Here is a 27,510-nt window from a genome sequence, read left to right as displayed (position 1 = left end):
CTCCTGCGCAGCAAGGGCACGCTGCTGGTTCACAGTGAACCTGGTATCCACCAGGACCCCAGAGCAAGCCCCATCCCAGCTGCATGTCCCCCAGCGCACACCAGTGCCTGGGGTTGTTCTGCCCCAGCATCAGGGCTGTGAACTTCATGTAGAAAGAGAACGGCTCCCAAACACCAATTCTGCCCAAGCTGCCTCCTTAGGAGGAGCTTGCAGGTCACAGAGCAGGTTCTGTGCTCCTTCCAGCCCCACTGGTACCAAAGTTGCCCCAGAAATGGAGAGACTGAAGCCCCCAGGGCTCATCTTGGCTCCTGCTGCCTGTGTGCTTGGGACATGATGCCAGCCCCTCTCGGTGAGGAGGAAAGACTCCTATAAACAAGAAACGCCAAGGGCTGCTGCTAGAGCTGTCCCCAGGGCCAGCATCCCTCCTGGAGAAGACAAAAGTGATGGTCCAAGCAGGGGGAAAACCCAGTGCCAGCTCCCAAAGCGTGAGCAAAGCTCAGGCAGCTCTTTCCCACCCCTCCCAGTGATTTTGGGTGGAAAAAGGAGCAGCACAGGGAGTGCAGAGATCCTCAGTGCTTTATTGCAACAGCCCAGGGGGCCATGCAGGCAGGAGCAACAGTTCCTTGCTGCACAGGGATATCATGGGACCTCAGAGCTCACGCATGGGAGAGGAGCCCTGGGCTCTGGGTCCACCCCAGGCTGGGCAGGTCATCGTGTGAGCTGCTGGAGGAGGTTTCATCCCCATCACTCCCTGCTCCTCTCTCAGCAGCTGCTCTAGGTGGTCCAGGGCTGGGGTGGCACGGCCACAGTGACACTGCTCTCTGCCTCCCCTGTGGCTGCAGAGCTCCCATCTTCCTCCTCCTCTCTGTCTGGCAGCAGCTCCGAAAAGCTGGAACCTCGCTGGGGCTGATATCCAGAGGTTTGGTCCTCCTCTGGGCTGCAGCCCAGGTCTGCAAGAGATGGAGAGAGGGAATGGTGAGGAGGTGGCTGAGTTCAGCCTCCATCCTCTGCTAGAGGAACACACGTGGCATCTGTGGGGCTCAGCTCTGGCTTCCAGAAACCTGGATCACACACCGATCCCAGCTCTGAAGTGTGGGATGTGCCCATCCCAAGGCTACATTAGAGATCGCCCCTCAGGGATGAGGATGAGGGGGCTGAAGCCAGCCTAGAGCAGAAATGCCACAGTGGGGACGTGGCTGGGTGTTTAGTGGCACCCGGAGAGGGAAGCAGCCCACTCGGGGATGGCAAAGCAGAGGAAATGGGTTGATGGGGTGCACTGGGGATAACGCTTCAAAGGCCATCACCTTCCTCATCCTGAGCCTCCGGCACTTTCCTCTCCGGGCTCTGGGACAGCAGGGTCAGCCTGTTGAGGGCCAGCAGGGCTTTGCCTGTTTTCTGGAGAGAAGAGCAGGAGCACTGAGCCCCACCACCAGATCCATCCCCATCCCCACATCCTCACCACCCCTCCAGGTACCTGTCACTTCCGACGTGTCAGGAACTGCTTGATCCTCTCCTTGGGCAGTGCCTTTGTGCTGCAGGGCTGGGGCTGCTGCAGCCAGGGGTGCAGCAGGGCCCCTGTGCTGGAGAGCCGGCGCCTGGGGGCATATGGGGCAGTCACAAGGGGACCTTCAGCTGCTGGCATGGCCCCACAGAGCACCCCTTCCACCAACCACATTCAATGCTTTCCCCTGCCCATCCCTTTGGCACCCCAAAACCCAACCCAGCTCCAGCTCAGCATCCCTCAGATCCTACCGGGGGTCCTTCTGCAGCAGTTGGCTGATGAAGTCCTTGGCTTGCTGGGAGATCTCTGAGAAGGTCTCCTCCTCAAAGTCCCACTTGGCAGCTGTGATGTTGCTCAGTGTCTCCATGTCATTGTCCCCCTGGAAAGGGGACTCCCCACTCAGCCTGGAGAGGCGGCACAAGTTGATCAGTGACAGCCCAGCCCTCTCCATCCCAACCTGCTGTTCCCAAGAGGCCACTCACAGGATGTAGCAGATGACACCAACACTCCACATGTCTGTGGAGAAGTCCACAGGCTCAAAGGCGACCACTTCTGGAGCCATGAACTCAGGGGTGCCGTGCAACACCTTCACGGGGGTGTCTGGAGCTGCAGAGAAGATGCATGGGGCAGGTTTCCAGCTGGGACCTCCCCAGGGCAGCCCAGCTACACACCAACACGCGCTGGGTGGATGCCACCTTCCAGGAGCCACTGCAGGTCTCGGTGCTCTCCTAGAGCATCTCTGGGTGCTGGGCACCCACAGGCACAGGGGTCTTGGTGGTCTCCACATCAGAAGTGGAGCTGGGGACATGCAGGTTTCCCCAGAGCATCTTATGGTCACCAGGAAGGGCTCTGATGTGGTGCCACAGGGTTGCCCGTCCCAGAGGTGCAGGCAGGAGGATGCCAAGCTCCTCGCTGATGTGCCCAGCCAGATCAGGTCCCTGCGATGGTGACAGTCCCTGCCCTGGTGCCCCAGACCCCTCATTCGTCTCACCCAGCTTCCGCGCCAATCCGAAGTCAATGATCTTGAGCCAGTGGCTGCTGGGGCTGACGCAGACGATGTTCTCAGGTTTGAGGTCGAGGTGGACGACGGCCTGACCGTGCATGAACTGCAGCCCCTCCAGGATCTGCCGCAGGTACTGGGTGCTGCTGGGCTCCGTGTGCTCGAAGTCATCGTCCACGATGCGCTCGAAGAGCTCCCCACCTGCCACACTGAGAGAGGACAAGGACCTGCTGGAGGCCACCAGCCCCAAGGAGAAGCCCCACTGGGGAGGATCTCACTACCCTTATCTCCAGGGGCTGCAGGTTCCCCATCCATTCATGGTGCAGGGGCCCTTAGGATGCGCCCCCTGGCAAAGCCCAGCACTGCCCCCACCACCCCCAAACTTGGCTCTGTGCCCCCCACTCACTACTCCATCACCATCACCAGCTCGGCGGGGCCCTGGAAGGCGGCGAGGCACCGCACGAGGCGCGGGTGATGCAGCAGGTTCATGAGCTCCACCTCGGCCCGAGCCGCCTGCTTCTCCTTTGCTGTCCGTGTCCGGAAATATTTCCCAGCGCGGATTTTGCCGGTGGCTTTTTCCTGCAGGCGGAACACCATCCCGAACTTCCCCCTGGGGCACAGCAAGGATGAGGCATGGAGGAGCCATCCCCACCGATCTGCATCCCACCCAGGGCTGCACACGGACAGCCACGGAGCATCCCCGAGCGGCAGGGATGTTGGACTTCCACTTACTCTCCCAGCTTCTCCAGCTGTGTGTACATGTCTGAAACCTTCTCCTGGCTGTTGATGACCACATCGCAGTATTCAAACGTCTCCTCACCTCCTGGGAGAGATGGAGCAAGGTGGTCCATGCATGGATCTCTCATGCTTTGGGGACCAGCTGCCTGCACTCCTCCTCCAGTGCTTCCTTCTGTACCCCCCCAGCTCCATCCAGGTTCAACCACCCTCCCCATGGGAGGTGATGGGACCTGGGAGGAGAACTCCTGGAGCAGCCCAGATCATGGTTTGGGGGAAAAAGTGCTTTTAGGATCAAAAATCCAAGCAAAAGGGGGCCATTAAACAGAATGGGATGGAGATTGGTGCTCATTTGGGGAGTAAGTGGAGGGCACTCTCCCCACATGGTGCAGATGGGACCTGGGGGGTACATGGGGTCAAGAGAAGCTACCACAGGAGCTCCTGGAGCAGCTCAGCACCCTGAAAATCAGGGTTTGGGGGAAAAGGTGCTTTTAGGATCAAAAATCCAAGTCAAATGGGGCCATTAAACAGGATGGGATGGAGACTGGTGGGGTTGGGGTGTCACACCAGCGCTGTTGTCCCCATGCAAAGCCTGCGCCTCCCCCAGGACAGAGCAAGGGCTCAGCCGTACCTTCTGCCTGCGACATGGTGGCACCACCAGCTCCTCGCTGGGTGCTGGTGCAGTCAGGACAGGTGCTGGATGTGGCCCTGAGGCTCCCAGCAGCCCTGTGCTGGGGTTGGGGTGCTGAGGCGATGCCCACGTGTTCGCTCCGGCTGTGGGGACACCTTCTCCCTGCTGTGAGAGACCTCCAGCACCCATCCACCTCCACCTGCATTCCCCATCCTACCCAGCTCTGGGGGCAGATACAGACACACACTTTGGGTCCCTAAGAGCTGATGTCTTGATGGACCCAAAGAGACCCAGCAAGGGGCCAAACACTTTAAAGCAAAGTCCCTTCTTAGGGACAACCTCTTTGCAGCAGCACCTTAAGCTCAAGGACATTTTTCTCATGCCCAGTCTTGCATCAGCCAGGAAATCCCCAGGAAGTCCCATTTCTAGGGCAAAGGACCTGTTTCCTTACACAGATCACCTCCCCACTCTGTCTATGCTAAGGTTGGGAGAACAGGATGATAACAGCCAAGGGTGCAACGTGGCAGCACCCAAACCCCAACCCCACAGCACTGACCTGTCACTGTCCAGTCCTGTCCCAGGCCACCAACAGGTCCCTGATCCTTCTGGTCACTACAGAGCTACCACGGAGCTGGAAAGGGAATGAAGGGGTGATGCTGGGGGTCAAGGACCATCAGGGACCACACATATGGGGATGTCTTGGGGCTCTCTCCGGGCACAGCCAGGAACATCCCTCCTGCTCCAGTGCTGGAGCAGCCCTGGCTCTCCCCTCCCTTTCCTTCCCAGTGAGTTTCCGGACTTGAGGGATAAACAACCAGCATCAGCATCCCTGAGCCCTCCCGCCAACCATGCCCAGCACCACAGCCCCAAAACCCCTGACACCCCATTTGGCACCATGCAAGGCCACAGGTCTGCAGCATGGAGGGGATCTCAGGTGAGGAAACCCCAAAGGAAAGCTGCAGAGACCTGACATACCTCATTGCACAGCAGAGAGCTCAGCCCTGCACTGCCCTCAGGGCATGGATCCAGCCTCACAGCCTCTCGGGAGCTAAATCCACCAGAAGCCCCACCCCGGCACACCTCCACCTCCTCTCCCACCCATGGATGGGTTCCTGCAGAGCACCCTCACCTGCCGCCCCATTCCCAGCCCCACCTGCAGCCAATATCCCACCAGAGCCATCGCTCTCCCCAGACCCCATCCCAGGCTTTGGGCTCCCCCGGCTGAGCTCAGCCCCAGGCTCAGGGCGTTGGGGTGAAGGTGAATGAGTGTTGCAAAACTCTTCCAGGCCTCTGAGCCCAGTGGTTTGGAGGAAGAACGGGGGTTTCCAGCCTTTATTCGGCACAGCCACTCGGTGCTGCCAAGCCTCAGTTCCCCTCCTTTAAAATGGGAATAACACCGTGATTTCCTCCTGGAGCTGACCCTAGACCTGCGGATGGGGCAGCAGCACCAGGGGGGGCACGCAGACCATCCTCCCCGGGAACCCCCGTGCCACAGCATCCCCCTGAGCAGAGGGGGTGTCACCCTGGTGTTACCTGCTGTCTGAAGCCAGGTCTCACAGTGACCCGGGGCTCTGCCAGCCCCGGCAGACGCGGCACCGCCGCCACTTCCGCGCTCCGTACGAAGTCCACGGCCGCCGGCGGGGAGCCGAGGACAAGCGTCCCCAGCGGTGACAGGGCCAGCGTGACCTCCCCGCTTACCCGTCACCGTGACCTTGCCACCGGCACGGATTGGGGTGCCATGTCCAGAGGGGGTCCCTAGCAGCACCCCGGGGCTGAGGGATGCAGCGGGTGCTCCGCGCTGGGTGATGCCGTCAGTGCGCTTGGCTCGACCCCGCTGGGATATCGACTGCGCGGCCGGGCCCGCGGGGACAGGAGCAGGACACGGTGACGGCCTGGCTGGGGACAGCAGCGGGGTGGTAATGGAGTACAGCTGCCTGCATCCTGCCCCCGTGGCGAGGGGTGATGGAGACCCGGCCGGGTACCACTGGCCGCGGCTCCTGACCCTGCTCCGGGCCTCTCTCCAGGGCAGGATGAGGCCATGCGGGTGACGCTGGGCTGCTCCCAGCACAGGGAGAGGCAGGATACGGCCCAGGCGTGCGAGGGATCCCAGCAGCCACTTGATGTCAGTGTTGGCCTGATGCTCGTCCTAGGGCTGAGCACCAAAAATGAGAAGAAAAAGGCCAGGAAAGGGGAAAAAGAGCAGTTTCCCAGAGTTAACATCATCAGCGGGAAAAGATAAAGGATTTTAAGGAGCGAGGGGAAACGGGCTGGTCCAGGGTTGAGCAAGCAGATCCATCCTTCCATCCTTCCTTCCTTCCATATTTTCCAGCCTCCAAAATGAACCTCGTTACTGACAGCGCTTTGTTTAACAACCACCAACCCCTGGCCCTTTCTCAGACCTTTGCTTTTGGGTTTGGGAAGGTGGCTCATCCAGAATGTCCACCCACCATGGACATCCTCTTCTTGTGCCTTATACAATCAATTAATTACTGAAATTCACTAATTAATCATTAGCACTCTCATCCAGGCATCCATGGCTTGGGTCATCACGTTGTCCCCATCTGCCCAGAGGACCCTCTGGCAAAGCTGGGATGGGATTTCCAGGTGACCCCCCCAATCCCAAACCCGCTCATCTTTCCCATGGGATGCCCCATGGGACACCCCCCCCAACCCTCCCAGCCCCCTGTGTAGCCCCCCGAGCCTTTGGGCTGAGTCAGCCCCCCTTTGTGCAGGGCACTGGGCAGATTTAGCTGCCTTTGCTTTTTTGTAGGACCTACAATAACCGGTGTCACCGCAGGGTTCAGCTGGTGGACCCTGACACTGTGTGACGGAGTGGCTTGGGGGGACGGGGTCTCGTTGCTGGGTCCAGGATCCATCTGTGATCCCCGTGTGCCTGAGGGATGGGTTGATGATCCTGGGGGGACACAGCCCCTGCTCCCCATCACCCGGGGGGGACACGGTCCCCGCTCCTCATCGTCTCGGGATGCAGCACTCAGCACATGTGCGCTGGGAGCAGGCGTGTGGGGACATGGTTGATGCGACACTATGGAGGATATGGGGATGTAGAGGGCACAGAGGACTTGGGGGGCACAGGGGGCATGTGGAGGACATGGGGGACAGCAGGGACAGGGGGACACAGGGGGGACTCAGGACATGGGAAGGACCAGGGGAACATGCAGGGGACACTGGGGACGGGGGGCACATGGGAGCCATAAGGGCTCACAGAGGTCATGGGGGGGCAGAAGACATGGGGGGGGACGGGGGACATGGGGGGACATGGTGGGGGCACAAGAGACATGGAGACCCAGGGATGGGGGCACATGGGGGGCACCAGGGCTGGGAGCTCATGGGGGGCACAGGTGATATGGGGACACTTGGGGGGGACATAGGGGCCCTGGGGACACGGAGGGACATGGGGGAGACTCGGGGGGGTCACGCGGGGTGCGCTGCTTGTGGGCGGGGCTAAGAGCCGTGGGTGGGGCGGGGCCAGGCAGCTCAGTGGGCGGGGCAAAGCCGTGCTCGCTGCTGTGGGCGGGGCCGTGCCCGGCAGGGGGCGTGGCCAGGCGGTGCGTCACGTGGCCGGCTCTGGCGCCCCCCCGAGGCTCGGGGCGGGCGGGAGCGGGGCTGTACCCGGGGGGAAGGGGCGAGAGGGGAGATGGGTGCTGGGAGCGCTGGCTGCGGGGACATGGGTGCTGGGAGCGCTGGGTGCAGGGAGATGGGTGCTGGGAGCGCTGAGTCCTGGGAGATGGGTGCTGGGAGCGCTGGGTGCGGGGAGATGGGTGCTGGGAGCGCTGGGTGCAGGGAGGTGGGTGCTGGGAGCACTGGGTGCTGGGAGCAGGGCGTGCGGGAAGATGGGTGCTGGGAGCACTAGGTGCGGGAAGATGGGTGCTGGGAGATAGGTGCTGGGAGTACTAGGTGTAGGGTGCTGGGAGCACTGGGTGCTGGGAGATGGATGCTGGGAGCACTGGGTGTGGGGTGCTGGGTGCACTGGGAAATGGGTGCTGGGGTGCCAAGTGCTGGGAGCTGGAGAGCTGGGTGCTGGGTGTTCAGGCTGTGGGAAGTGGGTGGGAAAGCCAGGCTGGTGCCGGGGGATGTTCCACATCAGCTTTGGCTTCAAGAGCAAAGCAAATAGCACGGGGCAACAGCGGGGCGCCGGGCTTTGGGGTGCCCTGGGGACAGCACAGGGATGTGAGGGCACCCAAGGGCTCCCAAGAACAGTGTCTAAGCAGGGCAGGCGGCACGGGTGCCATGAGGAGCGGGGCTGGGGAGGGCTCTCCGCAGCGCTCAGCCGCCAGCGTTGGGCCCCCCTCGCTCCCCCCCTGCCCCAGCCGCTGGAGACTTTGCTCAAGCTCAGGCTGGTCCCAACAAGCAGCTCCTGCCCCATCCGGGGCAGTGCTATCCCGGGGCTACGGTGTCATAAAGCCCCATTCCACTGCAAATCCAGACCCAAAACTGCTCGGGAAGGAGAAACCTCCCCCCCCCCAGCACTGGTTTAATCCATCCAGCCGCCCGCAAAGCCTGCCCAGAGGCTGGGGGCAAAGCCAGCCGGGGCTGCCGTCCTGGAGGGGCCAGTTCTGCGTGACTGGGGTTGTACCAACATCCGATGTCCTCCCAAAATATTCCTGAGCAGTGCGGAAAGGGTCAGAGCACCCAAGTTTTTGGGTGGCACGAAGGGCAGGAAGACCCGTGGACAGCAGACGGGGTGATGGCTGTGCCCAAACCTGCCTGCTTGTGCTCAGCCGGGCACCCCGGGGTGTGGAGGAGGCTAAAACGCGGCTGGAAAAGACCCAAATCCATGGGGAAAGGAATCCATGTGGAACTATAAACCACAAAAGCCTCCGGCACCAGCAGCTCAGGGATCAGCCTGTCAGTGCCTGGGGTCAGGCACCAAATCCTCCGGCTCCCCACTGCAGCCTTGAGCCCAGCACCACCAGGAGCTTGACCCTGTTCCTCCAGCCTGGGGCAAGCGAAGCAGCTCAAGGCCAGGGCTGACGGTGCTGCCATGGTGCACGGAGCAGCAGGATTGCCTCCAGAGCCTTACAGCAACTCCATGAGCCCAAATATTCACACGTGGAGACCTCAGAGAGCTTCACCATCGCTCCTGCCGTTAAATACACCGGGTACAGGGCAACCGAGGGGCCCGAGGTGGGTGCTGGGGCTCACACACGTGGCTCAGCCGGCTACAGGCTGAGAGATAAGCTCAGCGCCGCAGGAGGTTTGGGTTATCAGCACGCCAGGCTGCTCCCCTGCTCCTGCAAACCCCTCGGGGTCCCCGCCACGTGCTCTGCTTCGGCCAACAGCAGGCAAGGGGGGAGCAGGAGCAGGCGGGGGGGTCCCATGGCATGGACATGATGGGTTCTGACCCTCTGAAGGCACAAAAACCTGGGAAATGGGACGTGCAGGGAGTCAAATCCCATGTGCACTAGTTGGGGAGTGCTGCATCCTCAAGCTGCTGCTGTTACAGCTACTGAAACCTTGCTCCCGACACAGAAAACCCCCAAAAAGGGGTTTTCTCGGCATTGTAGGGATGGGCCGGCACCGGGAGCAGGTCCAAGTGCTCACCATGAGCTCAGGGAGTGCTGGGGGCATGCAAGGAGCAAGGAGCATCCCAGAGGGGGGGCTCTGCCTGCCCCCTGTGAAGATCCCAACATCTCCCAGACAGGGAGGGGCTGGGGGCAAAACCCTCCGAAGCAGGAGGCGAGGGGCTGCTCCCTCGGCACCGTGTCAGCCGTTGCCACCAGCAGCACCACCACTGCAGAGCGGGGCAAGCCCGGGCCCCTCGCTGCCTGCCAGCCCTGCCTGCACCTCCCGGCGTGGGCACGGTGCCTGGCGGGGACGGGGAGCACCCCAAAGGGGTTGGGGGTGACCCAATGTCACCAGCCACCTCCACAGCCCCCAACCCAGGTCTCTGCAAAAGGGGGTTGTCTTGCCCACTGTTCCCCATAGGTACAGCAGGGTCATAGTGGGATGGGCAGAGGGGGAGATGTGGGTCTGTGCTCTTCCTCCCCAAACATATCCCAAGATTTGGACCATTTAACACCTTCCCTATCCCCTTTTCCATTCAGGAGCAGCTGGACCATTTCCAAAAGCAACCCTACAGCAGGAAAACATTCAGCAGCATTAACCCCCATCCATTACAATCATAATGGGGGGGAGAGGGAGGGTTGATTTTGGGGTTTAAAGGCCAGAAAACCCCCCTCTTTGTCTGTCATAACAGCAGAACCTGAGTCAAACAGCTCCAAGTGTCTGCACAGGCTGATTCCCTGCCTTGTTCTTCCCACATCACAGCCTGGGTCCTGTCTGCCCCACAATTCCCTCCAAGAAAGGACAATCCAGGACATCTGCTTCATACAGAAACCCACTTTTTCTGCCTTTATGCAAAATTCAGTGCTTACTTTTGCCTTTTACGTGTCCTGCTCCCCCAAACACATGTTATTCCCTTACGTTCTTGCAGCCTGAGCACCACCACGGCTCAGCCACCGAGGCTGCCTGCGAGGAGCGGTCCCAGCGCCGGAGGGAAGAGCGGAGGCTTTGGGAAACACCCGTGTGGGACACTTGGAAGAGCAAAGCGGCTTCGCTCTTGGGTCGCTCCTCTCCTTGAGCTCCAAGATGGAGCCAAGGCTCACCCTGGGGGGGGGACGGCGGCAGAGCCGAGACGCGATTCGGGGTGAGAACCCCCCGGGGTCGCTCAGCTCTCGCCGGGACGGCTGAAGGGACGCCCCCAGCTTGCAGCAGGGCACGCTGCTGGAGCCGCCCCATTCCTCCCGCCTCAGCCAGGCCGGGCAGCACCGCAGCCGGGCTGCGCTGCCTCCTCCCGGTTCCGCCCAACCGAGGGCTCCGGGGAGCCCGGGAAGGGCCTGCGGGAGGCGGAAGCCCGCCCCGCCGTGGCCGAGCCCCGGTACCGTGTCCCTGCGGCCGGGCCGGGCCCAGGCCCGGCCACCACATCACCATGGCAACGCGCCGCGCCCGGATGTGGCCCTCCCCCTATGGGTATCATGGGAGAATGAGTTTGCGCCCGGCCGGGTCCCACCGCCCCGCCGCGGAGATGGACTACAACACCCATAATCCCCCTCGGCAGGGGCGCGCTCCTCCTCTTCCTTTACAACGCACGTTTCCATTGGCTCCGCCAAGCCATCAAGCCGCGGCACGGCGGTATCTGATTGGCGGCGAGGCGGCAGCGCCGAGGCGCCCGCTATGGCGGCCGAGCGGGCGGTGGGGGAGCGGCGGCGGCCATTTTGTGTGTGGGGAGGCCGGCTCCGGGCCCCGCTGCCGCCGCCGGGGCGGGGGTGAGGCGGCGCCGAGGGGCCGGGGAGCGGCCGGGGAGCGGCGGGGGCTCCTCCGCGGCGCCGAGCCGGGAGCGCGGGGCAGCCCAGGCGGGCCTCCGTTTGCCGGGAGCGGAGCGCGGGGCTCCCCGCCAGCCTTGAGGAGGACGGTGGCGCCGCGCCCGCCTCAGGCCGCTCCCCCCTGTCAGGGCTCCGGGGACCGGGGGGAGCCCATCCCCTGGTGTGGGGGGGGCTCGGACCGGGGGCTCAGTGCGCGGTGGGGCGGGGGAAGGCCCAGCCGGGCTCTCCCTGCGCCGGGCTCCGGCTGTTCTCACGTCGTGGTTCCGGCCCCGCCGGTAACGCCGGGCGGGGGGCTGAGGGGGGATTTATAGCAAACCCCCCGTTAGAACTGTGTCGGAGCGTTGTTGGCCAGCAGCAGCCGAGCTCCGTGCGGGGCTGGGCTCTGCCGGCCCCCCGGTGGGGGCAGAGCTGGGAGGAGGAGCGCAGGTTGATGGTGGAAGCGGGGTTTGGCTTGGGAATGGTGATTCCTGGAAGGAGGAATCACTGCCGTTCTCCACTGTGCCACCTCGCAACGCAGCTCTAACACACCATTGAGGGGGGGGAAATAACCTCTGGAGTTTAATCCTTTGTTTCACACGTTTTAGCCGAAGCACAGCCGGATTCCCAAAGGGATTCCCAGCGGGATTCCTGGCGGGAGCTTTCCCTGTCAGGATCCAGTGGATCACAGTTAACATGGCCTCCCCTCGCCGCTGCTACCGGCGGCACTTGGAGAGACTTAACCCCAAAAGCCGTTGCCTGTTGCCGGGGCCGAGGGGGTAACGCCACAAGCTCATAACAAACAGGAGCCAAGCTTGGCTCAGGGTTACAAAGGCCGTGCTCTGGGGCTGTGGAAACAACCGGGGGGGGGGGGGGGGGGTGTCCCTGCCACAAAAAGGCTGGTTTTCATCAAACTTCCCCAAACACCCCCCCCCCCCAGCACTGTGTGAGCTGCCCAGCCCCTCCGGGCTCAGCTCCCCTGGGGCTGGGTTGAGTCCCTGCCCGTGGCACCGGGCGAGTTCCCTTCAGGAGGGCTCCGCCGCGTCTCCCTCCTGCTGCAATAGGCAGGTGGTGTCGGCTCATCCCCTGGCCTTAAGGGGACGGGGGTTAGATGCGAAGCAGTGAGATTTTGGAGGCTTTCTGCTTTAAGATGGGTATAAAATCCGATGATTTGACAGCTCTGCAATCGGGGGGGTAGCGTGGTGCATGTCTTTGCAGGCACATGACAGCTGAAGAGCTAATTTCCAGCTGGTTTTGCCAAGCCCATGGGGGTTATGCTCAGTTCAGGCCTTGCACTCCCCGGCGTTGTTAAAGGGGGGTTCGAAGGGTGGGAGCAGGATCCTAACGCTGGCGTTTGGTGTGTTGCAGATGGGCTGAGAGCCGCAGCTCTTCAGTGATGGCCTCACCAGCGAGTGCTGGGAAACCTCTTCCACTGCACAAACAGGGCTGCAGAGCCTCCTCCTTAACAAAATCCCACTTCTCTTGTGGCACAAGAGGCTCACCAGGACATCCTGAGAGCGGTGTGGATGTGTCCTCGGAACAGAAAGCTCAGGAATGAGAGGCAGGCAGTGCAAGTGGAGTCTCAGGCAGGACAGCAGGGTTGCTGGCAGCACCAAGTCCATGCCGTAGAAAACCTGGCTCATCAAACAGCTTTAATGGACCTGGGGACTAATTGTCACGTTGGCAACTCGCTCGTTGAAGCCTCTGCAGGCCCGGAGGGACAGCAGCGTTGAGGGGCAGGGTTCTGGCTTCACCTCACACCAACATTGTGACACGAGGCTGTTCAGTTGAACTGCTTCCTTTTTGCCTTCGTTTCCTTGCAGCGAGCAGCATCTTCAAGGAACTGGCGCGTCCTTGCACTGCTTTGCCTCTGCGCCAGGGAGGAATGACCGTAGCCACAAGTGAGAGGGTTTAATCCCCTTTTCGTTTGAGTTCATGCCATAATCCCAGGGCAGAAATGCCATCCTTCCCTCCAGGAGACCCTTGGGAAGGGAGGAACTTTGAAAGCCCTTTAGCCAAGAGAGTCTCCCCGTGCTCCATGAGGCTGATTTGCCACAAAGCTGCCTCAGCCGTGAGCCTCTTCCTGCCGCTCAGCCCGAGTCGAGCTCCAACAGGCAGATTCCTGCTGCCGCGGGCCCGTTGGGGAGGTGCTGCCGTGCCAGCGGCGCTCCCGAGCTCACCGGAGGAGCCGGAATAGAGGCCAGTTGGCTCCAACAAGCCGGGAAAGACCAAAGTGGTGGCAGGGATGTGCTTCAAAGGCTTGGCAGGCACGGCGGCCTTGCCCTCCAGCGAGGTACTTGCCCTCGACTAGTTACGGCAGCGCTGCCGCCGTGGCGGGAGGGACTAACTGCTGCCCGTGCTCCCACATCAGAGCGCGGCGGCTCCCTGCTCTCTGCCCAGCTCCTGGATTTGGTTGGTTCCTCTCAACCCGGGGAGCTCGTGTCCTCCAGCACAGCTCCGAACCCAGCTCCAGGGCCCATGGGCAGGCTCCGGAGCGGGAGCTCAGCCCTCGGCCCAGGAGGTGGAGCCCAGACGAGCTCCTCGGCCGTTACTGAGCCACGCGGAGGTTTCAAAGGTCCCCGGATGCCGTCAGTGTCTGCCGGGAGGTTTGGGCACAGGAGCTGGAAGGGGCCTTTGCAAGGAGACATGTTCTTCAGCACCTCTGGATGTGGGGGTCGGGGTAACCTGGTTTGTGTGAAGGCTCAGTTTTGTTAAAACAGAGCCCGGAATAAAGCAGGAAAAGTTGGTGGAGTCAGAGCAGGGTGAGAGCTGAGCACTCTGGTACTTCCAGAGCTTCTACATCCCATTTGTTAAAGCATTTGCAGATAACTCCCAAGATTTATTCCTAGGAGTTAAATGTAACCAGGTTGGGGTAAGTGGATGAAGGGTGAACCCTGTGGCTGTGCTCAGTGTGGCAACACCACCACAGAATCCCAGCTTGGTTTGGGTTGAAGGGACCTTACAGCTCATCCAATTCCAACCCCCTGCCACGGGCAGGGACACCTTCCACGAGTCCAGCTTGCTCCAAGCCCATCCAGCCTCACCGTGTAAGAGCCATCGTGCCTGATTTCACTAATTAGAGTTCCTTGCATTGAGTTTTTCACGTTACCCAGGTGCCAAGAGCTGCATTTCATGGTGGGAGACGTAGCACCCGCCACCGGTGCCCCGTGCCTGCGGGTCTCCTGCCCCAGGAGCAGCGGATCCGGAGAGGGAATCCCTCCTTGGTGGGGGAAGGAATCGCGGGAGGGAAGCAGCAGGGCTGAGCGGGAGGACCGGGGCTTGGTGCTCAGCTGCCCATGCAGCGGCTGGGGGCCGGGCTCGGTGCTCGCAGCCGCACCGGGCTCTGCCGGATGATGTCATGGCACAGGGGAAGGCAGCGTGGGCGCTGCTGGCTCCTCAGCCCGTCGCCCTCCAGTAGTTTCCCTTCTCCCTCCCCATGGATGCCCCAGAGCACGCAGGGCTCTGCCGCGCCGGTGTTAAACCCGGCCTCATCCATAGAACCAAAGCCTTTTGCTGCAGCCGCTTTAACCCCCGGGGCTGTGACCCCCCTGCACTGGGGCCACCTTTTTCTCCCCCTCCCCTAATCCTGGACCCCTTCGTTTCTGTATAAAAGGCCATTTTTCCCCTGCTGTAGCCTTGGGGGGGGGAGCACCCCCTTGCTCCCCAGGTACCAGTTTCAGTAACTCCTGCTCCCCATTTCAATCCTGATGGCCTTTGCTTACACCACAGCCCAAAGCAGAGCAGGGTCAGGCCCCCCTGTTACTTTACCCTTTAATTTACCTGGTTTCTCCCCCAAAACCCCCTCCAGAGCTGCTCCTGGAGCTTCTCCAGCTTTTTCTTCTCCTGCCCCTCTCGGGCACAGCCGCAGGGAAGGAGAAGGTTGAGCGTCACATTCGCCTTCCCTGCTCCCTCCTCGTCAGCCATTTCAGAGGCCACGCATTGACTCCCAAAACTTTTCCTTGAGCTCCTCCAAAACTTCCAGGTCTTTCCCCCCGCCTTGGAGCTGAAAGTACATTTTGGGGCAGCTTTTGCCCTGCTCTCAATGACCTGACCCAGGTTTCTACGGTCCTGGGAGGAAGAGGAGCTCACTTTGAGCGAGCCTTGAGGCACTTGGGCTCAGGGAGAGGTGGACGCGGGTCCGTGGCACCCTCCTCCAGGTGCTCTTACCTGTTTCAGCTCCTCAAACAGGATCAGAACCTAGGGGTGAACAACAAAAAAGGGCTGAACAGGCCATTCCGGCTCAGTTTAACCCAACAGAACAGCATGAACATAATTCCAAGCGTATTCCCTGCCAGAATGCCACCAAACATTCCCAAGAAATCACACCAAACCCGTTACAGTTACAAGTAATTAAATTTATTAGACCTATTTTTTTTTTGTTTTGTTTTTTATAGTCAGTTTGGGCCAATTTACAGCTTTCCTGGGGAGGTTTTTTTTTTCTTGGGTTTTTTTTTTTTTTTCCACTTTTTGGTTTAGACACAGAAAAAAAAAAATATAATAAAATCATAAACCCGAAACCACCAACACATCAACCCCCTCCCCACCCCCCCTCTCCCTCCGCCTCCCCCCCCCCCGCCCGGTGCTCGGGGCCGGGCCCGGTCACTCCCCCGGCTTGCAGGGGCCCTTCTCGGCGCGGGGCGGGTCCCGCTCCCGCTGCAGCCGCAGGTTCTCGGCTCTCAACCTGTCCACCTCGAGCTCCAGCTGCCGCACCCGCGCCGCCTCCGCCGCCTCCCCCCCGTGTTTTTTGCTCTCCATCCTCAGCCGGTTGTTCTCCTCTTCCATACGGGAAAGGCATTTCTCCAGCTCCAGGTATTCCTTCACCAGCTCCTGCTTGCTCATGTTCTGCAGGCTCTCCACATGGTACCGCTCGTATGTCTCCGAGAAGTCCCTCTGCAGAAACTCGCTGCCGTCACCCCCCATCCCGTCGCTTCCCCCGTCCTCGTCCGCCGCTTCCTCCAGGAAATCCTCCTCGCTCGTGTCGTCCGACTTGGCGGCCGCTCGCCGCGGGTACAGCCCCGTTTTCAAGTCGGGCTCCTCCTGGTCGTGGTCCTCCATCAGGAACTGCGTCGTGTTGTAGGGAGCCACCGGCTGCCCCTTGGCGAACATCTCGGCGCGCAGCCGGGAGGCGCGGAGGCTCTGCCGCTCGTCGAACTGCTGCTTCTCCTCCCAGCTCAACTTCGAGTATGGCTTCCAGCGACGCTTCTTCTTAGACGGCCGCCGACGGTGCTTCTTCTTCACCGGCCACTCCTCAGCTCGGCCCACCGCCGCCCGGTACCGCGGGCCCAGGCCAGGACGCGCCGCTCCACCCGCCGCCGGCGGCCGCCCCTCGGCGCCTCCCGCTGCCGCCTCCTCCGCCCCGGGGGGCGGCAGCCGCTCGGCCTCGCCATCCTCCGCGCCGCCGCGGTCTGGCTCCGGCTGGGGCTCCGGCCGCGGCTCCGGCCCGGGCTCGCAGCGGGGCTCCGCTTCGCCCTGAGGCTGCGGCTCGGCGGGCACCGTGTCAGCCATCGCGCTCCGCTCCCTCGGGGACGGGCGCTACACGCGCCGCATGGGGCCGCCCCCCCCTCCTCCGGCTCAAGCCGCCTGGGCCATGGCGCGGGGCCGAGCCCCCGGGGGTCGCCGCCGCCGGTCACCGGTCACGGAAGGGTTAACGCCGCCGGGCCCGCCCCCCCGCGCGCATGGCACGCGCCGCCGCCTGCCCCCCCGCCCGCCCCGCTCCCAGCCCTGCTCCGCCGCTGCCACCCGCCGCCGCCGCCGCCAGCTCCCGACTGCGCCCCCCCCGCCCGCGGCCCCGCCTTAAATACCCGCACGCGCCCCGCGCAGGCGCGCTGCACGACCCCGCCCCCCGCCGCGCGCGCCCGCCGCCGCCACTAAGGCTCCCGGCCACGCGGGCGGTGCCGCCCCGCAGCCAATCAGCGGGGCGAGGAAGGCGGGCACAACGGCGCGGCCACGCCCCCTTCGGGCTCTGCAAGAGGCGGGCCGCGATTGGCCTTCCCTGATGTCCATCGCGAGCGGCTCCGCCAATCCGGGCACGGCGAGGGCGGGGCCGGTCCGTACCACGCGCGCAGGGGCGCCCCGTGCGCGGAGCCGAGCGCGCCCCGCGACCTTCAGGGCCGCGCCGAGGGCAGCGCCCCCCCACACCCGTGCGGCGGCCCCAAAGGAGTCCCCGCTCCGCGGAAGGGGCGCGGGGTTGCTCTGCGGCTACCGCGGCCACGACGGGCTGTAACGGCCGGGAGGGACCGGGGGGGCCCCGGGGCGAGGGGACCGCGGGGCGGGGGGGCGGCGGCGGCGGCGGCGGCGGCGGCGGGGCTGGGGGGGGTTAGCGGAGAAATCCCGAGGGCGCGCGGAGTGCGCGGAGGGAGATGTAAACAAACGGGAGGAAAGAAGTCCCTCCTTAAAAGCGCCGCGTCCCTTTTCTGGCCGGGGGCGGTGCGGAGCTGCGCGCCCCGACCGCGATGGGGGGGGGCCGGCACCGGGGCCGAGTTCTGGTTCTGTTCCCCCCCCCCCCCCCACGGTGACGATGTGCCCCCAACACGGTCCCTGGGGCCCCGCGACCGGGGGGGGTGTCGGGGATCCGGGGCTGGGGACCCAGGGCTGGGGGGGTTGGAGGCACCCGGATTGGGGGCACACGGGGGTCCGTTGCCAAGGGGTGGGGGGGCAGCGCACGGAGGGGCCGCCCATAGTGGCTGAGATCCCCCGGCCGAGCAGCACCGCCGGGGCGAGAGGGGTCCCGCCGGTCCCCAACAGCCCCCACGCACCGCGGGCAGAAGCGGGGCGAGCGGGGCCTGGTGTCCCCGGGGTGCAGGGCACCGGAGTCGGCGGCCCTGGAGCCCCCCGCAGCAGGCACCGGGGCTGGACTGAACAAGCAGCTTTAATTGAGGCAGGTTCGGGTGTCCGAGCACTTCATGGAACCGGGGACGGGGCCGTCCCCTGCTGCCCGCCCAGCGCCGGGGCTGAGGGCCGGGGGGCAGCCGGTCCGTCTGTGCGCGGCAGCGATGAGATCCTGTCCGGGGCGTGCGATGATCCCACACCCCGATCCCTGTGGATGCCGGTGCTGGCGAGGCCCTGAGCGTGACGGTGGCAGTCGGTGGAGCGCGGTGGCTGCTGTCCCTTGGCGCCGGGGTCCTGGCCCGCAGGAGGCCCCGGGGCCGGGCGATGCCCCCGTCGATCCCGTGGTGCTTCCCTGGCTCAGCGAAGCAGGATGGGGAAGGGAGGGTGCTGGCACCCCGGCAGGGCTGTCCTGCGCCCCGCTCGGGGCCAGGGGTGGCGGTGGGGATGCGATGGTCACCTCTTCCTGCCCTGCCAGCGGTGCAGCAGCCACTGGGTGACGAAGGGCCAGGTGACGAGGAAGAGCAGGGTGCGTGGGGAGACGGGCAGGGGCCACGGGGACGGTGCCTGGTGAGGGGACAGAGAGAGGCAGGCAAAGGTGTCACTGGTGTCACCAAACATCCCCCAGCCCTCTGCCAGAAGGCAGGTAGGTGGCAGTGGGACCCCCGGCACTGCCTGGTCCACCTCGTCACATCCATCACCCTGTGCACATCTGTCACCAACACCATCGGGCACGGGGGACACGGCCCCAGGGATGGCACGTGCTCCCCAGCTGATGGATCCTTCCCTGACCTGTCCCCACCATCGCATCCCTCATCTCCAACTCACCTGCAAAGCAAGCAGCTGGCTGGGCTCGGTCCCAGCTGCGTCCCCCTGCAAGACAAGGGATGGTTTGGGGGGCAGGTGGGGCTGGGAACCCCCTTACAGCCTCAACATCCCCCTGAGATGGGGGAACAGGCCAAAGCCAGCCCGCTCCAGGCTCCTATGAGGGACCCGATGGTGCAGCCGGGCTGGGACCCCAGGGACAATGGGAATGATGGGGGCAGCGGTTCCCTGCCTGCACCTCGGGGCAGATCAGAGCAGCAGCAGCCTCTGCCCCGCTGGGTTGTGCCACTGAACCCCGAGGTCGCTCCACTCTTGGGCCACCCGGGGCTGCCTGTTCAGGGACGGGAGCCCGGGGCCTCGTGGCCCCAGCACCCAGCGTCGATGTGCAGCGGCTCCCCGGGTGTCACGGCACGTACCTGCGCGGAGGTGAGTGTCTCCAGCTCACTCAGGCGCTCCAGCACTCGCCGCATGTCATCCTGCAGGGCTCGCACCGTGCTGGCCACGCAGGCGTCCAGCTCCACCAGCAGCCCCGCGCTGAGCTCAGGGGTGCTCTCGGTGTCCTGCTCCCCCCCGGCCAGACGGAGACCTGTGGGGTACAGAGACGGGCGCTGCTCAGCGGCAGTGGGGCAGGCACAGCGTGTGCAGGCTGAGCACCCCCAGGACCCCCAGGCACATGCTGTGTGCTGCCACCCAACACGAGCAATGGATCATAGAATCACAGATTGCTTTGGGTTGGAAAGGACGTTAAGATCATCCAGTTCCAACCCCCTGCCATGGGCAGGGACACCTCACACTAGACCATGTTGCCCAAGGCCCGTCCAACCTGGCCTTGGGCACTGCCAGGATCGTGTCCGGCTGCCAGGCAGAGCAGGGAGCTCCCAGCCCAGCCCCGCTGCCCACATCCCCATCCACCAGCCAGCCCCATGCCTGTCCCCGGGCCACCACGTCCCCCTGGCTCGGTGGTGGTGGCAGCGGGTGACCTCCAGCCCAGCCCGTGAAGGCAGGATGCTGAACGCTGCTCTGCTGCCGCCCTGCCAGGCCCCAGACCAGCCCTGGCAAACACCCGATAACCCGAGCAGGACACTGGCAGGGGCTTGTGCCAGCCCCACACAAACACCAGCACCCCGGGGACAGCCCTGCCTGGCTCTATCGGCCTCGGTACAAGTGAACTCCCAAGGTCAAGCAGCTCAGGAGGGTCCACAGAAACATTAATGGGGGGAGATAAGGGTGAGAGGGGTGGGCTGTGTACAGGTGAGCAGGCAACACCACCTCTGCTGTCCCTGGGTGAGCAGAAAGACCCCAGGGTGTGTGTGGGGAGAGCTGCAGAGCTCAGCAGGAGGCTCCTCGTCCCCTCTCCGCAGCAGCACAGCGCAGGGCCTGGCTGTCCCCAGGCACCGGCAGCACCGGTGGGTGGTGTTTGGCGACTGGGACCGAAGGAGCAGGGTGTCCCCAGGACCAGCGCCTCCAGGGACACAGCCCAACATCACCCAGTCCCCTCCCAGGGAAGGTTCCCCCTCAGCAGCACCACCACCAGGGATGGGCGCTCACCATAGGGACCACGGGCAGGAGCTGGGCACAGGCAGGCAGGGAGGAGCCGGCAGAGCATCCTCCCAAACGGCAGCAAAGGGGATGTGTCCTGCAGGGATAATGACACCAAGTGCTTGGGGAGCAAGGGATGAAGAGAGGGGATGTTCAGGACTTCTTGCAGCTACCGAACAACCCACCCCGGGTGCTAGAGCCAAGCTCTGTGCCTTGTTGGGGGTCACAGCCCTCACCTCTCTGCTCAGCCCCACACAGTCCCCGAGGTCTGGCCCTGCTGGCCGGGAGCTGGGGAGGGAGCAGCGGAGGAGCCAAGTGCTGCACCCACCTCTCTTGGAGCCAGGGGCTGCAAGCCCAGCGCCGCTGCTCCCCTCTAGTCTTCTGCCTTCATCCTGCTCCCCCTGCCCAGCACCGGGGGGCATCAGGGGCTCAGGCCTGGCCCAGCCACCATTCAAGCAGAGCCCCAGGGGCTGCCCAGCCTGCACAGGGGAGAGAAGAAGGGCCCTGAGCCTCCCGCTCCCGTCCCGGGGTCTGCGGGGCACAGCAAGTGATGCCAGGGCAGTGGTGGTGCCTCCCCCCATACCTGGTGGCAGCAGTTTTGGTGACGGAGGGCATGGGGGGCGTGAATGAAGCCAAATCTCACTGACACCACCGGTCAGTGCCTGGTTTGGGAGGTGACAGAGCTCTAGAGCAGCAAAGTGAAGCACCCAGCCTTGAGGTGGCACAAGGAGAAGCCAGGCAGGCGGGTGGCTCCCTCCCTCCTGCCCACCGGATCCACTGAGCCTCAGCACAGCACCTCGAGTGCCGAATGCTGCTGGTGTTGGGCAAGCTGCCTGGTAGCAGGGAGCAAAGAGCAAGCGGCAGGGGTGCAAGCAAGGTGCCCACACCAGCCCTGCTTGTGGTTACTGGCCTCAGTCAGCCCCAGCAGCCCACCAGTGCCACAATGGAGCCTTGCTACAGGAACAAGGGTGGCTGTGAGTGGTGCTGGGGCACACCGAGGGCTCCTCGTCCTCCCTTTGGTGACAGGGATGAGGCTCCAAAAGGGACACAAAGCACAGGGGGAGCAGCCATGTGGCCCCATAGGTTTTGGGAGCCTCGCAAGGCTCGCAGGATGCAGGTGCCAAGCAGCGGCATGGCAGTGCCGTGGGGGTGGGCAGAGCTGGGGGAGCAGACAACAGAGATCTGCCCGTGGAGCGCAGGCAGGGCAGGGAGCAGGCGTTGCGCTGGAGCCCAGCGCTTCCCAGCCCTCCGTTACCTGCTCAGGCTCCATCTGCTCCAGGGTATCGCAGTACACGTCCCCCTCGGAGTCGCTGGTGGCCTGGGTGCCCTCCAGCGCCGCGGCCGCAGGAGCCAGCGCCCCTCCTGGAAGGGAAGGACATGGCTCAGCCGCGGGCACAGCGGCGCTTCGGCCGTGTCCGAAGGGCAGCAGAAGCTCAGCGCAGCCGCAAGGCGACAGGTCCGCAAGCGGGCAAGAGGGCGGCATCTGCATGCACAAGGCGAGGCAGGAGGAGAACGACACTGAGGCACAGAGGAGGAAGGAACCGGCTCTGTTACTACCACCCGGATCGTGGCCATGACTCCAGGGACCCAATTCCTCCTCCTCCTGCCCACGGGTGTCACAGAGCCCTGCTTGTGGCAGGCACATCCCAAAACGGTGTCGCTTTAGGGTGGGCTCCTCTGCCCACATGTGGCTCCTGCCTGGGGAGAGGGCTGCCAAAACCCCGGCACGGTGCGGAGCCCATCCAGCGGGATCCAGGGTCCCGGCTGCTCTGGCAGGGAGCAGGTACCATTCCCACAGTGCCAACTGCTGTGCAGGCAGGAATACTGCCCAGCTCCCCGTGTGCTACCAGCCCAGGCACACTCGAGGATGGGCATGGCTTGGATGCAGGCGCTCGCTTGGTGACCATATATGCTCCTCAGGGGAGGCGACAGGAGGAACGCCTCCCTGGAGCACCATACCCAACCCAGACCACGGCGAGAGGCCACTCTGGGCCGGGAGAGCCACTTGTGCCTTCAAAGAAGGCACAATGAGGTGGGTGATGGGTGTACAAAGCTGTGCAAGAAAAGCCAGGACTTTGGTGTTAGCCGTGGCACAGGCAGGGAGGGCTGGGGCTTGGCACTATGGCTCCTGGTGCCGTGGAAGGGGTAGATTTGGCTGAGAGAGAACATCCCCTCTGGGAACATGGACCTTCCACGGCAACATTTTCCCAGTCCACGGGGAAAACACCCTCGCCTTCTCACTGCAGCTTAGCAGAATCAGGCCCCTTTACACAGGTAAGAGCAACACAGAGTCAAACCAACACACCCAGGGTTAGCCCAGCATCAAGAACAGCACCAAGAGCTAGACCCACGAACAGCAATGCCTGAAACACCCATTGGGGTTGGACCAGAGGAGCCTGAAGCCAACAGCCCTGTGGGCAGAGGGAGGCCGGTGTCTCCTCCACGGGTCTCTGCTGGGTGCTGGCCACAGGGAGACCAACCTGGCACATGCTGCCCGTTCTGCTGCTCCCTGGGCAGGGTGTCTTCGTGGTGCTCTGGGGCCGGGCTGCTCGCTGGCTCATCCTGGCTGGGCTCTGTGGGCACCTCCTGGCTGGGCTCTATGGAGGGGAAAGGCAGAGGGGAGTTAATGCCTTGTGGGTGACCCTCGAGCACAGGCTCCCTGTGACCCTGCCAGCATGGCTGGGGGGGACACGGATGTGGGGACACCCTCCGGGGACACGCAGCAGGTGGCAGAGACAGAGACAGATCGGCTTTGTTTGCCAGCAGCGCAGGAATCAAAGTGAGCTCCACCAGTCAGCAGGGTCTACCCCATCTCACCCCGAGTCCCCCCGGCGCAGGGGTCAGCACTGACCACCAGCTGGGTGAACACCAGCGGGTGACAGCCACCGTCCGTGTCCCCTGGCAGGGCACACAGCACACGCACGGTAACAGAGAGTTTAACACAAGAAGAGCCTTGTCCAGCAGCACACGCCGCCACCAAGGGCTTCCAGCAGGCAGCAGGGCCCCGGTGAGCGCCCGGGGCAGCTCCCTGCCCAGGATCCAGCCCTCTCCTCCCCACCTTAATCCCATTTCCAGCACCCGGGACTTTGCTCCCTGCTCCGGGCCAGGCAGGTATGTGGCAATGCTGCTCTGCCCGCACATCTCCACCATTCCCAACCTGCCATTCCCATCACACCAGACCTGTGGCTGTGGGACCCCCCTAAGAGGCTCTGGGGAGCCCCTCAGAGAACAAGGGCAGCTCCCACCCAGCACAGGACTTGGCACCAGGGCTGCTCTGCTCAGGGACTGTCGCTGTTCCCAAATCCCTCCTCAGTGTGCACTGGGACCCACAGGAGTGGGTGCCCATGGGGCTGGCAGAACAGCACCAGGCCTGCGTGTGACAGGCACCATCGCTGCTTCAGTCCTGGCCTGTGCATACAAGGCACTGGTGAAAGCCCCACTGACTGACTGCAGAGCCATTAGGACCCTGAACCGCTCATGATTTGCCTTCCAAGTGCCACTTCAAGGCTTGTTGACTCTGTAACAAAACAAAACCAAACCTGCCCAGACTCACACCATGCAGCACCTCTGCCTCCCAAAAGCTCTGCAGCCGCTGAGGGCCCCTGCTCTGCTCCCACCTGCCGCAGCGTCCAAACTCCCCTTTCTCCTCTAGATTCTCGGTAACAAAAGCTGCAATTGCACAAAGTCACAAGGTGGGTTTGAGAACCTTTAACACCAATGACTCAACAGCTTAAGAAGTTCAGTGGTTTAAACCACCATTACAGGCTCCTCGGGCTCATTGGCTCCACAGACGCTACCAGGTTTAGGTTTAAGCAACAGTGTCATTTATAAGTGACACTGGCAGAGGATGACGTTACCCAAGCGGGTAACAACCAGGAGTTTAGGCCCAGCTTTTACATTCCAGAGAAAAAAAAAAAATAAGACTGTTTGCCTTTTAAAAGGATTCAGCATCAAAATAGAGAACAAAAGCACCTGGGTACCACAGGAAGGAGCAGCCATCCTGAGGCCAAGCCTTACAGCATCCCTGTTGGATGCAGGGGGTGACAGTAGCTGTCAGACACAGGACAGATGCCTGGGGATGGGCAAGGAGCGACTGTAGTTGTCAGCGCTCTTCCAACATTAGCAAAGCACTGACAGTTTACATACCCGCTGCAAATATACCCTGAAAGCTCATCTGCTGCTGAGCTCACCTACTGGAGATGTGGCACAGCAAAACCCCGAGGCCTGTGGCCAGCAGGTTCGCTCCATGGTAGCCAACACCTTTCTGAACCACCACATCCAGCCCTTCGCTCCCTTGGGTGCTTCTCACAAGCCAGATACACGGAGGACTGCCCTGCTCTGGGGGTTGGACAGGTCCCCAGCCACCTCCCAGCATGAGGCAGCAGCCACAGGTATGGAAAGGGCTGGGAAGGACTCTCCTGTAGCACGAGGCGGCCCCAGTAATCCTGTTTCTCAAGCCCAGTTTCTCCACATCCCCTCTGCTGCTAAAACTGGCCGGCCTCTTCAAGTGTTTACATCAGATGACCGGGCTCTCTGTACACAGCCTGCCCTGCCCGGAGGTGCGCCAGTGCCAAGAGCAAGCACAGCCTCCCTCCTGCAGTGCCCCACGGGAGCTGATCCCCTGCACTGCTGCGTGCAGGGACTGGGGCCAAGGGGCATTTGGAAGCCAGATCTTAAAGTTGTCGCCTCAAAGTTTTGTGGAGAGAAAGCTCGGACTGAAGAAACCGTGTCACTTGAAATGCCACTTGCTTGGTGGTGACCCAATAAGCACCTCAGCAGCAGTTGTGCCACAGGGGAGTCAGTGGGACGTGGTGCATCCATCCCATGTCCCCCTCAAGGAGCAGGATGAGCAGAGCCCAGAGGTGATGGCCACACCGGTGCAGAAGCAGGCAGGGAACAGCAGGAGCGATGTGGCAGGAGAGAAGAGTACGGCACAGAGGTGAGGGATGTGCTGGGGTCAAGCGGGGCACAGCGGCTCCCACTCACCCCCTTTTCTCTTGAAGAAGGCCTCGGGGGGCCGGGGCATGTCGTGGATCACCTCGTAGAGCGGCTCGAAGTACCTGAACATCTCCTCTGTCGTCTCATCCATGGGCACCGTGTCAATGACCTGGGGAAGAGGCAGGACACAGCTTGGGACGGGCACCCACGAGCATCTGACCCCAGCCACCGCATCCCCCTCCCCGTTACCTTCTGGGCCACCTTCTTCATCTCAGCCACATAAGCCTCCATCGCCTCCTCCTTGGACATCCTCCCCAGGCTGTGCCAGGCATCCCTGCGGGGCAGCAGCGGCCGTGAGGCGGGGAGGAGCGGGGAGAACCGGCCCCGAACCGGGCCACCCCCCACCCCCGGGGGCATTACCACTTGTACCGGCCGATGGGGTCCCAGAAGCCGGGCCTGGGTCCCTCGCAGCGCCCCGCCGTCGCCTGCTTGTAGTAGCTGTAGAAACGCAGCATCTCCTCGTAGGAGGGTCGGTACGAGCCTGCGACGCGACGCGACCTCAGCGGAGCCGGGAAAGGGCTCCCGGGGCTGGGGCTGCAGCCACCGCTCCCCGGTCCCGGTCCCGGTCCAAGCCCCGGCCCCGGCCCCTACTCACCGCTCCGGGGCAGCCCCTGGATAACCTGAACGGCGGCGCGGAACTGCGCCCCGCAGCCCGCCTCCTCCATGGCGCCGGCACCGGCCGCGGCACCGGCCCCGGTGCGTGTCCCTGCTCCGTGCGGGAACAGCGCGGGAGCCAATCAGCGCCTGCCTACCATCGGTCCCCTCCGCGTTGCGACCAATCAGAGCGCCGCTTCCGAAACGGGCCGCTTTCCTGCCCCTTCGCTCCCGGTGTACCGGAGCCGGTGGTGCGCGCGCGCCCCCTGCTGGATGGATGGCGAGCGTGCCGCTGAGCGAGTGTCGGGCCCGCCGCGCCGCCCCCTGGCGGACAGAGGGAGGAGCTGCAGCGCAGCGGGAGGTGCACCGGGAGCGGGACGATGAGTGCGCCGGGACAGTGCACCGGGACATGCATCGGGACAGTGAGTGCACCAGGACAGTGCACCGGGATATGCATCGGGACAGTAAGTGCACCGGAATAGTGTACCGGGACCGGGACATGCAGCAGAATAGTGAGTGAACCAGAATAGTGCACCGGGGTGGGGACATGCACCGAGATAGTGAATGCACCGGGACATGCACCAGGATAGTGAGTGCACCGGGATAGTGCACTGGGACGGGGACGTGCACTGGGATAGTGAGTGCACCGGGATAGTGAATGCACCAGGACTGGGACATGCACCAGGACAATGTGCGCACTGGACAAGTGCACTGGGACATGCACCGGGATAGCGAGTGCACTGGGACAGTGAGTGCACCGGGACAGTGAGTGCACCAGAGCAGTGCACCAGGTCAGTGCACCGGACTAGTGGGCCTGGGCAAAGGGATAGTGTACCGGGACAGCGAGTGCACCGGGGCTGGGACGGTGCACAGCAAGTGCACCGAGACAGTGCCCCAGGATGGTGAGTGCACGGGGACAGTGCAAAGGGACAGTGCACTGGGACAGTGCCGGGACAGTGGTGCAATGCACATGGACAGTGCACTGATGCCGTGCTCCAGTGTACCGGGATAGTGAACAGTGCACTGGGCAGTGCTTGGGGACAGTGCACCAGTGCACGAGGACAGTGAACTGGTGCAGTGCACTGGGACAGGGTTGACATGCGGACATGGGTGATCTGGAGGTACAGGGTGCTCTGAGGATGTGGGGTGTTATGGGGTTCCCAGGGCACCACCCGAATCCAGCCTCACGCAGGGCTGGATGCTGGGATGGGGAAGCAAAGCATCTTTCAGCAGCCCCATGCCATGCTTCATTGTCACCCCACACTCCTGCTTTCCTACATTTGGGGGAATTTCCTTTAATCCCACCTCACGAATTCCAAATCCAACAGGGGGAATCCCTCCCCAAACCCCCTAATTCCCATCCCATAGCCCCTGGGGCAACATTTCCTTTATAAACCCAAGATCCCATAGAAAAAATCCCTCAAACCAACAGCAAAGCTCCTGCCATTCCCGAGCTCTGACTCAGGATTTCTGCTCGGGAACGGTGCCGAGGCCTCGCTCGCTCCCACTCACTGCAGACTCCAAGCCCGGATCCCGTGCGGTG

General features: G+C 63.1%; 3 protein-coding genes and 1 long non-coding RNA gene across 11 annotated transcripts; 1 reads left to right on the top strand and 3 right to left on the bottom strand.

Annotated features, from left to right (window-relative positions):
• Nucleotides 1–558: 558 nt before the first annotated feature.
• On the bottom strand, nucleotides 559–5,222 carry LOC115617760 (myosin light chain kinase, smooth muscle-like). Of its 4 annotated transcripts, XR_003994658.1 has the most exons (9): nucleotides 3,868–5,222; nucleotides 3,234–3,324; nucleotides 2,908–3,111; nucleotides 2,493–2,710; nucleotides 1,984–2,107; nucleotides 1,753–1,905; nucleotides 1,475–1,595; nucleotides 1,305–1,395; nucleotides 559–950 (listed from the first exon to the last, which is right to left on the bottom strand). XR_003994658.1 is itself a non-coding variant. In XM_030508622.1 (8 exons), the coding sequence occupies exons 1-7, from the start codon at nucleotides 4,070–4,072 to the stop codon at nucleotides 1,478–1,480; spliced, it is 1,113 nt and encodes a 370-aa protein (XP_030364482.1). In that variant the 5' UTR covers nucleotides 4,073–5,222; the 3' UTR covers nucleotides 559–1,395; nucleotides 1,475–1,477. The 4 variants fall into 4 exon arrangements, 3 of the variants coding, with proteins under 3 accessions (XP_030364482.1, XP_030364481.1, XP_030364483.1); XM_030508622.1 differs by having other exon boundaries at nucleotides 559–1,395; XM_030508621.1 differs by having other exon boundaries at nucleotides 559–1,595.
• Nucleotides 5,223–11,029: 5,807 nt separating this feature from the next.
• LOC115617764 lies at nucleotides 11,030–13,941 on the top strand. Of its 2 annotated transcripts, none has more exons than XR_003994661.1 (2): nucleotides 11,030–11,153; nucleotides 12,555–13,941. It is a non-coding gene; the product is annotated as an uncharacterized LOC115617764 (long non-coding RNA). The 2 variants fall into 2 exon arrangements; XR_003994662.1 differs by lacking the exon at nucleotides 11,030–11,153 and adding an exon at nucleotides 11,245–11,965.
• Nucleotides 13,942–15,523: 1,582 nt separating this feature from the next.
• Nucleotides 15,524–16,877, bottom strand: HEXIM1 (HEXIM P-TEFb complex subunit 1). The gene has a single exon (XM_030508628.1). The coding sequence runs from the start codon at nucleotides 16,689–16,691 to the stop codon at nucleotides 15,786–15,788; it is 906 nt and encodes a 301-aa protein (XP_030364488.1). The 5' UTR covers nucleotides 16,692–16,877; the 3' UTR covers nucleotides 15,524–15,785.
• A 1,159-nt stretch (nucleotides 16,878–18,036) lies between these two features.
• On the bottom strand, nucleotides 18,037–26,173 carry ACBD4 (acyl-CoA binding domain containing 4). 4 transcript variants are annotated; one of them, XM_030508624.1, is made up of 10 exons: nucleotides 25,969–26,171; nucleotides 25,734–25,854; nucleotides 25,563–25,647; nucleotides 25,362–25,482; nucleotides 22,856–22,972; nucleotides 21,631–21,737; nucleotides 20,704–20,854; nucleotides 19,253–19,422; nucleotides 18,840–18,884; nucleotides 18,037–18,578 (listed from the first exon to the last, which is right to left on the bottom strand). In XM_030508624.1, the coding sequence occupies exons 1-10, from the start codon at nucleotides 26,036–26,038 to the stop codon at nucleotides 18,468–18,470; spliced, it is 1,098 nt and encodes a 365-aa protein (XP_030364484.1). In that variant the 5' UTR covers nucleotides 26,039–26,171; the 3' UTR covers nucleotides 18,037–18,467. The 4 variants fall into 4 exon arrangements, with proteins under 4 accessions (XP_030364484.1, XP_030364485.1, XP_030364486.1 ...); XM_030508625.1 differs by having other exon boundaries at nucleotides 22,856–22,948; nucleotides 25,969–26,169; XM_030508626.1 differs by lacking the exon at nucleotides 18,840–18,884 and having other exon boundaries at nucleotides 25,969–26,173.
• Nucleotides 26,174–27,510: the final 1,337 nt, after the last annotated feature.

This window comes from Strigops habroptila, chromosome 19 (genome assembly GCF_004027225.2).
Source record: "Strigops habroptila isolate Jane chromosome 19, bStrHab1.2.pri, whole genome shotgun sequence".
NCBI classification, from domain to species: Eukaryota; Metazoa; Chordata; class Aves; order Psittaciformes; family Psittacidae; genus Strigops; species Strigops habroptila.
The sequence above is the reverse complement of the archived record's forward strand: the minus strand, read 5'-3'. Positions and strand labels throughout refer to the sequence as shown.

What these genes read in the sequence shown, in the direction of transcription:
- HEXIM1 (XM_030508628.1), bottom strand. Translation starts at nt 16,691, where the DNA reads ATGGCTGACACGGTGCCCGCCGAGCCGCAGCCTCAGGGCGAAGCGGAG.
- ACBD4 (XM_030508624.1), bottom strand. Translation starts at nt 26,038, where the DNA reads ATGGAGGAGGCGGGCTGCGGGGCGCAGTTCCGCGCCGCCGTTCAGGTT. An exon ending in GAACGGGCAGCATGTGCCAG is followed by an intron (nt 21,738 to 22,855) that starts GTTGGTCTCCCT and finishes CTTCCCTTCCAG; the next exon opens with GAGGGGCGCTGGCTCCTGCG. An exon ending in AGCCCCTGGCTCCAAGAGAG is followed by an intron (nt 19,423 to 20,703) that starts GTGGGTGCAGCA and finishes TGTACCCCACAG; the next exon opens with GTCTCCGTCTGGCCGGGGGG.
- LOC115617760 (XM_030508621.1), bottom strand. Translation starts at nt 4,072, where the DNA reads ATGCAGGTGGAGGTGGATGGGTGCTGGAGGTCTCTCACAGCAGGGAGA. An exon ending in CACCATGTCGCAGGCAGAAG is followed by an intron (nt 3,325 to 3,867) that starts GTACGGCTGAGC and finishes CATCTCTCCCAG; the next exon opens with GAGGTGAGGAGACGTTTGAA. An exon ending in CAGCTGGAGAAGCTGGGAGA is followed by an intron (nt 3,112 to 3,233) that starts GTAAGTGGAAGT and finishes GCTGTGCCCCAG; the next exon opens with GGGGAAGTTCGGGATGGTGT.